This window comes from Diadema antillarum, unplaced genomic scaffold, assembly GCF_040938485.1.
Source record: "Diadema antillarum isolate AM-2024a unplaced genomic scaffold, OU_Dant_1.0 scf00000134, whole genome shotgun sequence".
NCBI lineage: Eukaryota > Metazoa > Echinodermata > Echinoidea > Diadematoida > Diadematidae > Diadema > Diadema antillarum.
In genome coordinates this window covers 1022717-1041477 of record NW_027271023.1, presented here as the reverse complement: position 1 = coordinate 1041477, position 18761 = coordinate 1022717, and the positions used below count along the sequence as shown (strand labels likewise).

Here is an 18761-nt window from a genome sequence, read left to right as displayed (position 1 = left end):
AAAGTTTTACATGCATCCTGTGTGTATCGCTGTACACAAGTGTCGCGCTAGCTACACCTAGCTGCGCATGGCGTCTGCACGGACCTGGCCCTGCGCACACGGCGTCTGGTCGGGCTACATGCATTCCTAGGCCTCACCCATGTACCCAACCACGTCGAGCCGGTGTTCGTTTGCGTAGGATAACGAAGCAAAAAGATTGCACATTTTAATGCACGTTTAGCATACTGCCCTTCCACAATCGGTCGCACCGTAGCGTACGTACTAGTAATATAGTATGTGTACGTACTGGCCGATGTAACAGCCGCGTTCTGGTCCGGTCAGCGTTGGATACATTTTGTCATAAATTTGCACATAAGGTATGACAGGGTAATATTTTCATGTGTCTTTCATTTCGCGATCAGCCCGAAGCTTGCGAAATTCGCGAAAATAAAACCCTCGCGAAAATAACGGCGTAGACAGTACTTTATAGTTTTGGTTTCATAAAACGTAGTTATCTGTTCACGGGGAAATAGTCTCACCACAGGAACATATTACATTACACCTGGCAGGAGGGTATCAAAGAGTTAACATATACTTGTACGCATCTGGCGGGATTTCACAGTATGCCTGGCACCACAAGAAAATTTGCAAAGAAAATGGAACAAATATGCATCACTAAGTCTGGTGGGAGACTACTTCTCTTCCCATATTTTTTCTCTCTTTTTTCTAATATCCCAATCATGCTTTGTAGCAAATTTTACTCTAGATCTCCCTGGTTCACCGAGGAGATCTCTTTAGTATGGAAGGTCTCTCAGGCAAAAGCCCAGGTAAAAAGCTGGGTGACTTCTCAAAACTTTTACCCTCGAACCATCCATGGTAAACTCGCGGTCGTTCCCAGGAGCTTTCGGGTGACAATGTAGTGTGAAAGGCATCGCAGGTGAACTCCGAGGTGAAAAGCAAAGGGCAGTACACCAACAGCATCTTGCGGGCTGTTTTGCACTTGCGCCATAACATGTTCTTCCACTGCAGAAGAGCGAATGAAAGAACACTATTTGCTGGTCTGAAAGAAATTTTTTGTGGGTGTTCCAAATTTGATTCCCGATGAATCTCCCGGGTGACTGGAATGCCAGTGATTAAAAGGAGGCCTTTAAATTGTTTCATTACTTCCATTTAGATTCACTCTCTCAGTGACTTCCTGACAAAAAAGTGCACATTTCTATGCACGTTTAATAGTACAATGGCAGGCATGGTCCCATAAAGTCCAGCGCCCTCACTGGCTGAGACATCATGAGCAGCATCCAAATCTTCTCCGGGCAATTTCCATGTGGGTGACCACTGTCCACTCGTCTTTCTCCTCCTCGTAACGCTCCACTGAGCGCAGACCCTCCTCCCCATCGTAGCCGCCGACGGCGAAGAGCCGATTGTGGACGACGGCCGCGCCCACTCCGCTGCGTGGGTGCACGAGGGGCGTGACCTGGGTCCAGAGGTCAAGAGCTGGGTGGTACACCTCCACAGATGACAAGCTGATGGACAAAGATAAATGAAACAGGAGCACATAATCAAAGACAAGATACTCATGTTTGCACAATTTGCAGTTTGCAGATTGTTTAGATCAGGCTAAGTTTCAACACATCTCTTGGCTATCTCTCATGGTATCGTAAATATATGTGACCGTGCATCACAAAACCAACAAAAAGTCGCATGCACTGATTTTGTGTTAGGACTGAAAATAGGTGAAATGGGTCAACCCAGCCAATCTTGAATTTTTGTATTTTCTGAAAGAGTAAGTCTTCTTCTACATTATACTACAGTTTGGGATCATAAAACAAATAAGAAATTGTGTTTTTAGCAGTTTTTCTTGAACATTTTTTGGTAGAATAGTGTGATTAGGTGTGTCTCATAGAGTCCTCTTTTTATTTCTTAAAAACCCTGTCCATACTCTTACTTTCAACTCTAATAACTTTGGAAAGGATAATGCAACTGCTTGAAAGCTGGCATTATAGTCATCTACAAAATTTGTAAATAGAGCATGCTTAATTTAAGCTTAATCTGATAATCCCTTCCTTGTTGATGCTCAGGTGGTTTACGCCCTTTTTTTTTTGTTCCATTCATAGCACAGCTATAGCACGGTTTAAAAGATTAAGTGCTTGAGTAGACCCTGTACTTCAGAGCCTCTTTTCTCACTTCACACTTTCTAGAGTATATGCTTTCTTTCCAATATTAGGATGGGTTAGGAGAGTCCATTTGAATAGAGTAATACATCATTTTTAAGCTTAAAGTCTGCTCTTTCAGAATCTGCTCTTAATCCATGTCTGGTGACTTTTTGTTGGTTTTGTGATGCAGGGTCACATTATATGCAATAAACTGCACATAATATTGAATAATGTATGCAAGCATATCCTATCGCCATGATTGATTTATATGACTACATCAATGCAAAAGTAAAATTATACAGTGTAGAGAGAATCTGATTTTCAAAAGTGCATAACTGATGCCATTTTGACTGCTCTAATATAGGGAGAACATGTACAACCTATGGTATACTTGCAGATATGAAACAAACATGACCTGATGCAATTTTCAATTCCACACACAGAATATGATTCTTGCAGAGAGAGTGAGAAAAAGTTGATTTTGATCACAAATTACACATCAAAGGACACTGGTCAACTAGACTCCCTCCACACTCTGTTACTATGGGCCTTCCAACATCTCTGCCATACAGTTGCCATTACTATTCTCTCCACTAACCTTCGGCTGTGCTCGCATCCTCCAATGACGTAAATCTTGTCCTTCAGGCACGCTGCGGCAGCCATGGATCGTGCGACGTGCATTGGTGACACAAATGTCCACATCTTCAGCTGCAGATTAGTGGAGTGGACAACACACATGATGCACATCATTTAAAAGAGTAAAACAAATCAAGCTAGGCATAGAAAGCATTAGGCGTAACTCATGAAAGCATTGTCAGGGCCTCAAAATCAGATAGCTTCCATGAACAAATAAATTTTCATTATCCTGATCATCAGCCTCCCTACAATATTACTGGAAGGTATCATATTGACCCCTTGTCTCTGTTATATGGTAATGCAAGGCATATTTATATCCTGTTTCTGAAGGCAAGTGCTCAGAAGCAAGACAATCAAGTTCAGTTTAGGAGGAGCCAACACATTTTCAAATGTCCTAGGTCCTCACCATCAAGCAGCTTCAATGCACAAACGACATTGAATGCAACCCAATGCAATTTCTGGATGTCACCAAGTTTAGTGTCACACTGTGACAAATACCTGACTAGCCTTGAACACTGATTAAAGGACATCATTCTGACAGGAATTTACTCACTCTCATCCTAGGAAGGTCTTAAACAATCAAGACATTGTTCAGCCTCGCATTGTGTTCAGATTTCATGGGTCACTCCTGCTCTGACTACAATTCAGTCAACACTGAACAGTACGTAGTACCTGTTCAACCTCTTTTGAAATACTTCACTGAGAATGAAAGGGAATCAGAGAACTCTTTTATTTCATGGCGCATAGATCATGTGAAACTCCCTTCGTTAACCCGTTGGAGACGGATTGACTTTGCTACAACACGCATTATCCATAGACGCTTGCCCAAGTATACTCAGGACTCGTCCTCAAAAGGGTTAAGGAGGTCATGTGATACACCTACCGCGGGCTGGTAGCGCTCCACTATCTTGAGGTCTGAGGTGCCGTCGTAGCCGCCGATGACATACAGGTCTTCCCCGTGTGACACTGCAGTGGCCATGCTCCGCTGAGTTGCCATGTCTTTATTTCAACACCATAGGGAGAGACAAAGAAGATAAAAAAGAACAGATGAGAGCTGGAACAAATGGTACTTTGATGCAGCAAAAGCTTTCCTGAAAAGGCACCGGTGTTTTTTGGTGACAGGAACACTCTTTTAAAAAGGTATTGGGATTTACACAAATTTCTGTTTTAAAGTTCTTTCAAAAGAAAATGTTTTGACTTAGATGCAAAATTCAATTGGTATATGTCTATTTTCCTCATAGAAATTCATCATGACTGCAACAGGTAAATTTGCATCTAAGCTGCACAAAACCAAATTTTACAAGAAAATGTTAAACCACGAACATTAATGCATTAATTAAAACTCTTCTCTGAAATGGCACAGGTGTTTTTGAAGACAAATACACTCTTTTCTGTCAGATTCCTTTAAAAATGAAATGTTTTCACTTGATACAATATCAGATTGGTATGCATTTCCTCATAGAAATTCATCATGCTCGTATAGGTTAAATTCACATTTAAAACTGCACTCAGTAACTTCAGATGAGGACAAAAAGCCAGTACTGTAGGAATAGTGTGGATAGGTTTCATGCATAATATAAAGATATATTTTGCTGTATATGCTTCACCTTTGATGTACTTCCACTCATTGAGGTTGGGATCATATTGCTCCACCGACTTCACACTCCGCGTCCCGTCGTACCCCCCACAGGCATACACCTGTCCCCCAACCCTCGCCACGGCGACGCTGCTCCTCGCAACTTTCATCTTGGCCACCTGACGCCAGCTGTCCGTCTGGGGGTCGAAGCACTCCACGTCGCGCAGCGGCGATGCATCAGCGCCACCGATGGCGTAGATGATGTTGTCCACCACCACCACGCCCACTCCCCGCCTGGACTGCTTCATCGGTGGGAGGGGCGACCAGTTGTTGATTGCGGGCTGGTAGCACTCGGCACTGCACAGAGTGTTTCTACTAGGAGATATTTCTCCACCTGGAAGATGGTCAAAAACAACAACAAACATGATAAGAATAATAGAATGTTATCCTACTTAACCCTAACTAGGCCGGGGGGGGGGGGCCTCCGAGGCCCCCCCCCCTCGACGTTCCGGGCGATGTATCGCAATCGCAAAAAGCTATTGCCGCGACGTTTCATGACTTTTTTCTTTCGAGTCTCCCGCATCTTTTGACACCAAATTTGCGACGCCCAGGTGCGCGGTTCCGTAGTTACGCAAAAATATGTACATGCATGTCAGACCAAAAATTGCTCAAAAACGTTAATTCGTGTACAATTTCAATGCAAACTGTGCTTACAGGCAAATTTCATAAAAGCATGATTATTTTGGTGTTTTATTGATTAAAATTAATGAATAACGTATTTTCTTGTTCGGAGCGATGTCGCGGACAATTTTCATCGAAAAAACAATGGAAAACATGAAGTCGAAAAAACAAAGAAATACATAAGAAATTTAAAAAAAACAATAAAATACTTAAGAATTTTTTCTGATATCACAATTTTTTTAAATTACATTTGCTCAGGACACTAAAAAGAATATTTACAGAAAAAATGTGCCTGTTTTGAGCTTTATTTTGTGATTTATAACAAATAGTCTGATTTTATGCATCATCATGCATAAATTAGCATAATTTAGCATAAAATGATAATTTTTTGAAAAAATAACTTCATGGTATTTTAGATTACATCATAGGCAATGTGTGTGCCAATTTTCGTCGCGATCGCGCAGTCGACGGCCGAGATCTGGAGGGGGGGCCTGGGAGGCCCCCCCCCCGGCTCTATCAACTACCTAAATAGCCCGGCCTAATTAGGGTTAAAGGAGTACATAGAATATTGCTTTCCCATCCATAAAATACTTGAACATCTCATTTTTTTTTTTAGCTTGAATCATTATTATCATGATTAAGACATTCCCCAAATTTAAATAACATGAAGAATATCATCTTCTTTGTTGTCTAATAGGTGTAATGAGCCTGCAGAGACTTGCCTGAAATCAACATTTTGCTGGAATGTTTTTTTTTTAAGATAATTCAATGATTGGTTAACCTTTCTGTGCCAGGGACATTGGACAGTGGATACAATGCTTTGGCATTTTCTGTGCCATTCAGCACTATCAAGGGCACACAAACATCTAATTAAGTGTCAGACAGCATACTGTGTTTTGAGGTGGTACAATGTACAGCAGGTCTGACAGGCTTTAGACCTGGTAGCATAAGGAGAAAAGGGTGGCGCAATTCAATTGATCTTCATTCGTTGCCCACACACTGGGGTACGATTGAAAACCATAAAGTACACAGGCCTGCTTTACAACTGTAGAATAGAATTGCCCGTCAGCAAATATGAGCATTAAGGCATGCGTTCATTGGTAATGTTCTACTCCTGTCAAGATTTTTCAGCTGAGTGTGTACTTTCAATAAAGAAAGATCAGCGAAAAAGCTGTACACAATTTGTTGCAGGGATTCCCCCAAAATATCCAAGGTGGGCCAGTCTTCCCAAAGCATGGTATTCCTGTACTACCAGGTTTTAACCCATTGAGGATGGACTGAATTTGCTACAACACGCATTTCCCATAGACACTTGCCCGAGTATACTCAGGACTCGTCCTCAATGGGTTAATGTGTTTGAGTCTCATCGATCACCACAGTAAAGTTCACCATGCTCTACTCTCCTTTGATGATAAGAGAAATAGAGGTTTAAAATTTTGAGACTTCCTATTACATAGATGTATATTTTAAGTCAAGCTACAGATGTCACAGAAACTGAATAGCTGTTTAATACTACAGCAGCTTTCACAACCAATGACTATATCTATCAATTATTGAACCAGTCAAGTTAGGCCACACTTTATGACTTCTACATCACATCATAAATGTCAAAGAAGCAGCGCCAGGAGTGTTACTTTTCATTTCATTCTCTGTTTTATTGATATGTGACATTTTCAAAGCAGAGGAATGAGAAGACAGATATTGTTCTCTCAAGGAATGTACTGTATTGTATCTGATGGCTGTGGGCACAGTCTGTAACAAATGAAAATCTGTTCCATTGTTAAGTACATATTGTTTACATTCAAAAGGTCCATTGTTATCGAAACCTTGAATAATTGTCTGATAAGAATGGGGTACAGTTTCCCATTGTGGGGCATCAATGGGGTCTAACACCATCCAAGAATCTGTCAACTAAAGTTTGTTTTTCTGTCCTCCATTTTCTGAGCTGCATTTTTTCTTTTTTACAAACACCATAATGGTTCCGGGTGTCTGTTTTACATCTGTGTGATTTTCTGAAAATGAACCTTTACAGACCTTTTCCTTCCCCAACCCACAGAGATCTTGCTTGCAATTAAACCTACATGCAGAAAATGATGCATTCTTCAAAAAAGAATTACTTGTTTCTTGTGTATATTAATGTGTATCAACCTCCAACACACGCCTGATCAAAAACATTCCAAAAAGATTAGGGTCATTATAGAAAGATCAGGCACACACACACACACACACACACACACACACAAGATGCATTTGTACACCAACACAAAGTATTATTCATCGCTTAATGAATGTGGCAACTTGTTTGGGAACAACACAATGCCCTGAAATGTCTGTACATTCTCAGATTACATGTCAATACCTGCCAAATACTCAAAACAATATTATCTCACTTCTGATGGGAGTCAGACAATAATTTTGCAGCAAAGTCATCTTTAATCTCTAATACAGTTTTGGATGTCTCATCATGGGTGCCTTACAAGCCTCCCCTACATTTGAACTGCGACTGGCTTACTTGGTCTAGAAAAGAAAGTACTTAAAACTGATGAAATCACTTTTATATAATTCAGTGATCAAACAGCTTAGAGTCAGATGCTGGCAGTGGAGAGAAATCCACTCTTTTTTATGTGAAAGTAGAATACAGGTCATTTTCTTGATGTTGCTGTTGTTGTTCTTGTTGTTGCACAAGAACTTGCACAGCTGATGTGAAGAATACTATATGTGGTATACTTTATAAAGTGTTTTTATTTTTAAAAACTCTAAAATGAACAATTTGCAAAAAAGAAAAGAAAAGATGTTCGTATAGTATTTCATCTCCATGGTAGGAAAAACAGGTATTGCATTTTTAATTTCCATACTTTTCTCATAAAAACGAATGTTACTTACTTCACAATTTATTATTTCTCAATTCACAATTTTTCTTTCTTTTTCTTCCGAAATATACAAATTGCCCTACATCGAAGTAAATAAGCACTGAATTGATCAGTGTTTTAGTAGTACTAGCAGCCATGATAAAAAATCATGGGCACACAACACTCGAGCAGGATTCAAACCTACGACCTCCTGATCACCAGACAGGCGTCAGACCACCGAGCTTTCGCCCAATAGCAAGTGTTGGTGTTAATCCTTATAGCATGCAGCGGGTACTGTGTAATTATTCCAATTCATGCAATTTCTCCGTCGAGATGCTTTCACTGTAACTGATTGCGAAATACACAATACAGTATACTGAAGTCACATTCAATGTAAAAGGTATTTTATTCAGGGTGACAAAATCTTGATGTACAAGTACTGTATGTACAGCTGTAAATGCTAAAATAGATCTCAAAGCAAGTGATACAGAAAGTACCATTTCTCATTGATCTCCCTACTAAGGTTTTGAATTCCAGTGATAAAACAATTTATACAGTGGAATTCCTTTTCACCATTATTAAAAGGGTAAATTGGAAAAAATCTATTACAACTTTCCACATTGAAGATACAAGATTCGACGTCATGAAAATCTCCCAAGATACCCCATACCCTGACTGATCAATGTCAATAACCTAGACCACGCAAACTGAATAAATTAGCTACACATGCGTCAAATGAAAGTTAGATAATTTGTCAACACTTCAAAGATGGATGTTCTGCCCAAAGATGCGACAACTTTCCAGGCTGACTGATGGCAATGATCTGCCCACAAACGGTCACTATGGCAACTGAAACATATTTTTATTCATCATGGGGGTGGGAGGATATTCCCACGTACCGGTGATCACCTTGCCATCAGCAGTAATAGGGTAATCCATCAGCCAAAGTTGTGCAGCAGATGAGGAAAGCAGTCTTCCTTTTTCAAACCTATTTCTCCCAGCCCCTTCTACCCCCATACTGTGATACTCCTTTTCATCTGGCTTGACGTCCAGTCTAAGAGTTAAGTAATAGCCCACCAAGAAGCACATACCCAACTGTAGTACATACTGGTGTTTTTTTCATGTTGTTGTTGTTTTTGTTTTTGCATTGCCATTATTACATTGAATAGAGTTCTTCACTTTCTTTGCTTTGCACACTTTCTATTCAAATTCAAATTCAAATTCAAATTCAAATTTATTTCACATGCTAAAAAGAAAACATCACGTTCACAATCAAAACAGAAGAGAAAAATATACAAACAAACATAGCACGTGAGGGATCAGTAAAGGCCGTATGAAGCCTATCGAGGCCGATTCCCTTACAAACAATAAATAGTAAGCAATTTCCATCAAATATACATCAAGGAACAAAAACAACAAAGAAATATCACAGCAAAAAAAAAAAAAAAAAAAGACAATCAAAAAGACAATCTAGACAATCAATTTGACCATAACTCTACAAAACAGCTATTTAAAGTCAGGATGGCTGTTGCCATCAACATTGTTGATTTGGCTGAAACAATGGATTGAGGTTGTCAGGTGGTTATATGTGTGTGTGTGTGTGTGTGTGTGTGTGTGTGTGTGTGTGTGCAGATACAGAAGGAGAAAAGGGACGCCATCCTCAAAGACAAGAGGTCAACCGCCCTGTGTGAGAGTGCCCTCCAATCACAGAGCAAATATTGTATGCAATGTCACTCCCAGCAGAGAGTAACATACACTTGTACACATGTACCAGTATAAATTTGTTTGTCAATGCCTCAGTATAGGTTTGGTGACATCTTTTCTTTTAAAGATTAAATCTTAGGAAACTATGGTTTCGATAATTTCCTGGATGCAAATTTCTACTATATAACCTTAAATGTGAAGGCTACAAACTACAGGTAAAATAATTACTGCAAATAACATTTTTAGGTTAAGTACACTGACCATTAAACAACATCACTTCGGGTACAGTATTAAGTAATTGTCTATTCATTTTCACTCTTTTTTTAAACCAATGAATAATACCACTAAACTAAATTTCCAACTGAAAAATGCCATTTTTAATAACAATTCATTGACCTTTTAATAATGAAGAACTTGTGAAAAACCTGCTCAGAGCATCTCATTTCACATGGTACCTGGGACAAGTATCCACAAAAGTTAAGAAATCTTTTTTTTTTAATATCATGATCATAAGCTCTGGGCTGGATGGCTGTACAAACTTAAAAATATAATGCCCCCGCTCCCTTTTGGGCAGAGGTATAAAAAGGAAACAAGTGTTGCATTTTTTAATATGTACATGTACAGAATGTATTTACCATACAGAGCTACTCCACTGCAAATATGAAATTTGAAGATCTGCTCTCAGGCCCTGTTGAGATTGTAAACATGAATCTTTTAGTATGAGTGAGTATTTCAATCCCCAGAACATAAAGGCTATATTAAAGGTTCCAAGTAATTTGACGAAAATGTGTCCAACAATCTGAAACACATCAGAGAATGCAGCCCCTTGTAACGACCCCTATCTATCATGCCGTCTGCCTTTTACAGTCACTTTCACAGTAGATTTTCTATGAGCTACCCTAGCAGGATTACAAATTCCAATACTGGTATTCATTTTGTATCACATTTAATTGATATTGGAGGAGATTTTCTTGCATGGACAAACCGCTTTTAAAGTGAGGCAGTCTTCACGAATTTCAAAAAAATATGTTGCTGTCGGTACCATCCTGTACTTTCACCAAAAACAAACTTTCAAATCATCAAATAAGCTCGTAAATTTTGATTGAAAAAGTGTGAATCTGCATGGTGAATATGCTAATGAGCAAGTCTTGGCGGAGAGTCAGACGTCACCGCGGCACAACTCTTCCCAGCCGTGTTCTGCTCGTCATGCGTACGCTCTCTAGTTATTTATAAATTCATGTTTACTATTTATTTTTATATTAATTATATACAGTCAAACCTGTCTATAGCGGCCACCCAAGGGAAACAACAAAAGTGGCCGCTATAGACAGGTGGTCGCTATAGACAGGTTGGCGGCCATTTTGAACTTCGATACTTGCATTTGATAACAGCAGAAAATGCCGCATGTTATTCTTAAAAAACAACAATCAGCAAATAAGTTTGCATATGCAGAAGTGCTACTATGGGGATTTCCGTTGTACAATTCACTTCAAATCTTTTTTTTTTTTTTTTTTTTTTTGGGGGGGGGGGGGGCTGCTTCTGTTCTTTTGATGTTAAAAATAATATTTCGGGCCTGAGTAAGTTCTCTGGTTCATACCGGTTTGCATGAATGGGGTGCACGAGTGCTGAGTTTGATGGGGATTGATAATGTAAGAAGCTTTACATAAACAACAAACAATGCCAGACAAGTACCGTATTGCCCTTTAATATTCAAAGGGACTTAATAAGTTAAACACTAATTAATCGGCATTTGGTGAAATTCTAAGATGTTATCAGGAGTTGTCTTTGCCTTTGTTGCACCTATTCAGGGCGGCATTGCTGAAACCTAGATCTAATCTAGTTAAGTTAATGGTAAGACGGGTTTTCGTGACAAAGAGCTGCATCAATTTCGTCAATATTGTCTGTGTGATTTTAACGACTGAGCTAGGACTCGGTAGAAATCACGCAATGAACGTAAAAGATATCATACTCATGGCTGATTTAACGGTCAGCTAAATATTTATGGCCGCTATACGCAAGTAGATATTCACCACGGGATACAAAATGAGTGGCCGCTGGCCGCGTTAGGCAGGTGGTTGCTATATAAAGGGTCCATAATACAGCAATTTCGTTCGGGGGATTTTCCAGTGGCCGCTATAAGCAGGTGGCCGCTATAGAGAGGTGACCGCTAAGACAGGTTTGACTGTATATAAATAAGCTTGAAATATTTTGTTTGAAATAATAAAACCACATATAGTCACATTTTATGACAAAATCAGATATGATCATTTTGAACGCTTAAATTGGTTTTCTGAGGCACGGCTGTCAACTTAGTGAGTTGGGCATCAATGACGTTGCACCTTTTTGCAGGCTCTTACACGATCGCTTGCAGGAATTATTTTTAAAAAATCGCGTACAGAGACAGTGTTTGCTTTCCACGTGTATAAATTGGTGAAAGGTTATATTTTTTACTCTTCTTAATTATCATCAGGAGTGAAAATTCTCAGGATTGCCTCCCTTTCGCTAATAACGAAAAGGAACACCAAGGATGCCAACCTAGAATTACAGCATCATGAGGGATGGAAAGGCATATTTTTGGTTGGAAAACAGTAGTTTTACCTATCAGTGCAACAAACATATCAATTTTGAAAAAAAAGACAGATTTTTTTTTTATTGAAATATGCAGTATTTTTGGCATACAACAGCACAAAATACTGCACAAAAAGAATCAGTAGTGCTGCAAAAATATAAATAAAGTAACAATAATGCCACAAAAAAAGAGACTAACAATAATGTTACAAGAAAAGTAGCAGTAATACTGAAAAAAAAAAGAGTCTGTAGAATTTGACATAGTATACTGCTGGAAACTTGTAATGAGTACAACATACATGTACACTAATGTTTCCCCATAAATCACACCTAACTGTGGCAACTCATAATTAGTTATAAATAATACAAGAAGACAATAAAGCGCGCAAGGAGACTTCCTCGTCCTGGTGACAAGTCATGCGTAAATAATGCAAAATACACCCAAAGCAGACAATGAGATTTCGGGGCCTAGTGACAGGTGAAGGGGGGGGGGGGGGGGGGGGGGGGGTTGGGAATCTTCTGTATGAAAATGAAACTAGAATTGCGTGCATTGCAAAATCTGTCTATTCATCATAAACAATAATAGTCTTTGAAGAAGTCCTCTTTTTTTTTTTGTCTGAATTCAAAACAAAATGAGCATGCCACTTTTGGCTAGTTTTCCAATACATTCAATGTCATCAACACTTTGTTCTTTTCTACTAAAGAACCAATGGCAGTGATAAATTGCTGTATTTCTTTACTAGGCATTTTATTGCTTTTGGGAACCGTAAGGTGACTTTGAGTGTGGCAAAATTGTGATACAGAATCACAGAAACAGAACGAGAAACAGGAGGAGTATCCCTTTTCTCAAAGCAAAGTTAAAAATGATTTCCCACTCTGGAAATCATACACATTGCAGTCGTCTGACAGGAGGAAAGAATTTGGTGATTTGTCAATTTTACAATTTACAGTCCATTTGTATTTTGACTTGCCGAGCTTGCACTTGGGTACAAAATAAAGGGAAAGGCAATGCCATATATCCAATCCAGCATAATCAGTACAATCACTTGCATCAAATGTAAAGGAAAAACGAAGAAGTCACTTGAGAGAGTATGCATTTCGGATCGCTCACAAGATAAACGTACTATGTGTATGGCAGCATCCTTTAAAGATAATGACAGTAATACACATCAAACTATCAGACAAGTAAATGCTTAAACAAAAAAACAAACGAATGTACACTGTCCCTCTGCACCACCACTGTTGACACATGTACTTCAGTATTGAACAGTCTTTTCATTGCAAGGTGACTTTAAATAATATCTATTTCAATCATTAGAAGCTGTCTCAAGTGAGCATGTGACTCCGCTTTATCAATCACACAACAGAGAGAATTATATTGCAGTTTTAACGCTTATTTTCCAAGTCAAAAAGAGAAAGGTCTCACCAACAACATAGATGAACTGTGCCCTGCTGCAGGAGTGTCGCGGCACAGTCCGCATGCTGACCTCCCAGTGCAGCCCGGGATAGAACTTGCTGCCATGGTAACGGCGCGCCTCGTCCACAAACTTCCGGAACCTTTCCTCCTCCATCAGCACCTCCTCTTCGATGACGCGGGAGTTGAGGAACTCCCAGGCAAGGAGTGGGAGGCGCACGTGCTCGAAGATGTCGGCGATGTGGGTGTGGCGGGCAGCAAGGTCGTGCCGCAGCCAGCACATGACAGCGAGGTAAACCTCCTCCTCCTTGGCAATGTTGAGGGTGTCCTTCTCAATCAGGGTAATGAGGTCTGCAAGAAACATTGGGCAGAAATTTAAAACTGCACATTTTTGTAACGGAGTATACAGGTTACTGAAAATTAGGGCAAGTGGGGCAGGGTTTTTTTTCTTGGGGGGGGGTGCTTTCAGTTTGTCAACCATAGTACAGTACAATGTACTTACTTTTGCTGGTTACTTTGTCTGCTGTAACAAATTGTATTTCACCAATTATACTTAACTATTGCTGAATTTTTGGAGAAGTGAGTTTTATGTTGAGGTATGAAACTCACTTGTTTCATTAATGTTACTGGTCCTATGGCAAAGCGCATTTGAACGTGTACGTTATGGAAAAAGGGCTATACAAATGTGTTATTATCATTATGATGACGATTATTATTATTATACATACAGCTACCAGGTAGTTTTAACTCCCTGCACTAGCACATAGCATAGCTACAGTAGCTAGCTGGATAGGGCATGCCTTTGCTATGCATCATGGGTTTTATTGAGCAAGATATGCTGCAATACATGCATGGACTGTCTTACAATTTAATAGTAAAGTTGCATTGGGCATCCTCCCAAACCACCAGGTGTTATCAAAACCCCTTTTAAGCAGTGTCAGCATCATTTCTGGATTTTCTCATCAGCAAATTCGATCATGAAGGCAGCATGATCATGCATGATATCAATAGCAATGAAAAAAATAACAACATAGCGTCTAGAATATTTTTAGGGTAGAGCAGGTTGCACCAATACAACAAATGTCTTTGGGTGTGAGGGTGGGGATTTGAGGGAAACATGCAGATTGAACTCATGAAATTGTCCCGTATTCTATCAGGTACAGCATTTTCAGGGATGCAATGATACTTAGAGATACAACGTGCAATAAACAGGAAGTCCCTGGGACCATGATACCCTGTTTTATCATTGTATTAGTGATTTTATGCCATTTGTCAAACAACAAGTAAACAGAATAATTTTGCTCCACTGAGAAGTTTGTAATATGACCTCAAGCATTCACATCTTGTACCTTTAATTACACCTTTTCAATATAGAATAACCAAGGGGGATTAAACTTAACAAAAAGAAATATTTTAGGCTGCTGGATTTAAAATTCAGTATGTCAGTCGACAAGATTTTTTATGAAAACTAACAGCTAGACTACAGGTATCTTATCACACAAGTTGCATAGTGGAGAACTATAGATGCCACTGTAGATTCTACATTTTAATTTGTGTACTTTGATAGTTTTACTACGGCTTTAAACCACAGCTTGCTGGCAACAAATTTTGTAACTTTGACCATTGACTGCCCCCCCCCCCCCCCCCCCCCACACACACACACCAAGAATGTTCTGTGGCCCTGTTTTGCACCCAGGCACTTTAATAGCTGATCTTGCTATTTTTCCATCAGTATCCAGTAATGAATCCACATTTGACCCGGGTCCCGTTTCATAAAACTTGTTATCAGTAACAAGTTACGATAGTTGTTATAAGCTGCTGATATCCCTGCATGCAATTGGCCTAGAGCAAATTTGTCATAGAAATGTGGCAGTTGTTACTGATAACCAAGATATGAAACAGGGCCCTGGTTGTAGATAAGATTAACAATCCTACAAAGTACACGTTATAGCAATGTGCCTCAGTCAAAGAGGTATACTTGTAGGCTATGGTGACACAAGAGGGTTCAGGAGATTAGGTAATCTCTATCAATTGACAGGCGTTTACAGGTATTGGTAACTGCAGGTGTTGATGGGCATACAAAGCACGGTAAAGATTAAGCTCAAACTAAAAATGGCACCTAACATCTTTCTTCAGTGACATGATCCCTCAACCACAAGAGGCTTTCGAGGACTTTATCTCATCAAATGAAACACACTTCAGGTAGCGCATGTGATGATATACACGAACAGAGTAAGATTTTGTGCAGATAAGCAAGAACCAGCATATATCACACAAATTTACAACTCTGCCAGAAGCACATAATAATAAAACCTGAAAAAAAAACTATTACAATACATATCCAGTTGCAGCATATTGTCATTCACAAAGCATAGAAGTGATGGACAATGTCTTGAGATGTTTGTGTCTTATTCATACACCAACTTTGAATTTGATGCATTATTTCAATAATTTCTTTTTATAGTGGAATTGTCTGAGATATTATATTTACATATTTACATTTAGATACAAATCATGTACAAATCATGTACATTACCTTTTTTTCATACACGTGATTGTGAAACAAACATTGAATATTTCTAAAGCTGCATTGTCATTTTCTTCCTCTGAAAGCAGATTACTGAATATCAGAAGGAAAGAATAATTAAACTCATAGCAACCTATTGCCATGAAAATGAGTGAGGTCATGTTAATTTTCAGAAGATCCTGACATGGTGTACGTCAGCAACTCATTTTTCAACTAGTATAATGTCGCAACTGATTGACAAATTGCCTTGCATTGACGGAAGAATTTCATGAATTTGAATAGCATAATGTCAATTAGGAATTTGAAAGACAAATGTACTATCAAGTATTCACCTTTCTGACTGGTGATGTTCGCATGGGGCATGCAATGCATTCTACTCGTGTATTGTATAAAGTGAAGTATGCAATTTTCTTTTCACTTTATGTACAAATAAAGAAAACTCTTTTTATTGTTCGGCACTTTTGGAAAAACAAGTTGTGGGAATGTTCTTAGCTGTGGTCTTCTAGCAATGGAAATACAAATGTTGTACCTTCTGAAAAATATGAAAGAAGAGACATTGAAAACCATCATATGATCAACCCCACTTTATTGCATACTATAAGTGACTTGAGCCAAGTTATTACTACTGTATAGTAAAACTTGAGTATGAATTTTACATGAGTTTTGCTTTAAATAATTTTCTTGTTTTGTCTAACTTCTACTGACATAGTTTTCACTATAAAAGTTTGACTTTTGTGCTTCTCAGAGCCCCCTTTCATAGAGAACAATATACTGCAGACTACTTTGGAAAACTGTGTGATTCATAGAGACTGTTTTACCTTTACTACTGAGCTGCAAAAATTCCTCATGGGCAACAACTTTTGTGAAATTCTGCTGCACAAATACATCAGCTGCTTCCTTTAGATCAAAGCATCCATGGAGGACAGCAAAGTTTCTAATCCCAAGACAGTTTGTCGGATGCAGCTGGGTCTTCAGGAACTCACAACAGAGATTGATGACAGCTTCAATCTGCAAGACGCTGGCATTGCTCAAGACGCTCTGAACATTGTCCTCGTCGATGTCGATGGTGGCGCGGTAGGCAAAGTTCACGATCGCCTCCACGGCGTCGCCGTTCATGCCCCGCAGCGTGACGACTTCCGCGGTGGACTCGCGCAGCTTGCTGGTGAACATGGCGTGAAAGTACGGGCTGAAGGCGGACAGTACCAAGCGGTGGGCCGGGATCAGTTTGTCCTCCACGGACAGGGTGACATCGCAGAGCTGCTGCTGCTCATGCATGCTGCGCATGAGCGCGAGAACGGCCACGGCGTGGCGCTGCTGCATAAGGACGGTTTCGTCATCCTCACTGCTGCTGACCGCCTGGTCCTGGATGCGTGGCCTCTTGGTGGACGTCGTCCCAGGACCTGGGTCCAGCCTTGCACTTCCTGGGGTCTCACCTAAATCCATGTCTACGCCTTCTGCTCTTCGTTGGTCTTGTACAAATGGGATGCCTCATCTAATCTGGTTAGAAATCAGGCAAGTGTAAAACCTTTTTCAGTAAAGCTCAAAGCATTATTGTATGCATAAATGTACAATGTACATGTACACGGTATTAAAAAACAAGAGACCCGCGGGTCTAGCGCTCACCTGAGTATCGCAAGTTCACCTTTCACGCAGTCACTAATCTAAATTATTCACAGCTCTACCAAAATTTGACCAGGCATTCTCAAGTAGAAGATGAAAATGTACAATATCAAGGGCCCATTTTTTTAAGATTCCTTAATTTGGGGGGATTGGGGCCCCCTGGGGCCCTCTGGGTGGGGCATGGTGCCCATTTTGATAAATTGAGATATTGACCCCTAGGGATGCTACCTGCCAAGTTTGACAAAAATCCATCATGAGGTTTTCAGGAAGAAGATGAGAATGTACAATTCAGGCCCCCATTTGGACCCTTCCAACCACCCCCCCCCCCCCCCTACCCAAGAGGGGCACCCCTGGATCTCCTATGAACAAACTTGTAGTATTATCTCAGCTCTATAACTTTTGATTATAGAGAAGATTTATAAAGATTCCTTCATTTGGGGGGTTTGGGACCCCTGGGGGCCCCCTGGGTGTGGCATGGTGCCCATTTTAACAAATTGAGATCCTAACCCCCTAGGGATGCTACCTGCCAAGTTTGGTGAAAATGGGTCATGGGGTTCTCAAGAAGAAGATAAAAATGTACAATTTAGGCCCCATTAGGACCCCTCCTCACCCCCTCCCCTGGGTCCCAAGGGGGCACCCCTGATTCTGCCATGAACAAACTTGAAACTACAGTCATCAATGTACTAACTCATAGTATTAACTTAGCTCTATCACTTCTGGTTCTAGAGAAGAAGATTTTTGCGGATTCCTTCATTTTGGGGGGTTTGGGCCCCCCTGGGGCCCCCTGGGTGGGGCATGGTGCCCATTTTAACAAATTGAGTTCTTAACCCCCTAGGGATGCTACCTGCCAAGTTTGGTGAAAATGGGTCATGGGGTTCTCAAGAAGAAGATGAAAATGTACAATTTAGGCCCCATTAGAACCCTTCCCCACCCCCCTCCCCTGGGTCCCAAAGGGAGGCACCCCTGATTCTGCCATGAACAAACTTGAAACTACAGTCATCAATGTACTAACTCACAGTATTAACTTAGCTCTATCACTTCTGGTTCTAGAGAA

At 40.1% G+C, this 18761-nt stretch overlaps 1 protein-coding gene across 1 annotated transcript; it reads right to left on the bottom strand.

Annotated features, from left to right (window-relative positions):
- Positions 1 to 1264: 1264 nt before the first annotated feature.
- LOC139720877 (kelch-like protein 18) lies at positions 1265 to 17530 on the bottom strand. Its single transcript, XM_071632209.1, has 6 exons — positions 16906 to 17530; positions 13573 to 13911; positions 4376 to 4738; positions 3652 to 3767; positions 2731 to 2840; positions 1265 to 1502 (listed from the first exon to the last, which is right to left on the bottom strand). Exons 1-6 carry the CDS (start codon positions 17528 to 17530, stop codon positions 1265 to 1267), a joined length of 1791 nt encoding a protein of 596 aa, XP_071488310.1.
- Positions 17531 to 18761: the final 1231 nt, after the last annotated feature.

Coding starts and splice junctions, on each gene's coding strand:
- LOC139720877 (XM_071632209.1), bottom strand. CDS start 17,530: ATGGATTTAGGTGAGACCCCAGGAAGTGCAAGGCTGGACCCAGGTCCT. Junction 3,768..4,375: donor TGAGTGGAAGTACATCAAAG/GTGAAGCATATA, acceptor GTTGAAATAAAG/ACATGGCAACTCAGCGGAGC. Junction 1,503..2,730: donor GGATGCGAGCACAGCCGAAG/GTTAGTGGAGAG, acceptor TTTGTCCATCAG/CTTGTCATCTGTGGAGGTGT.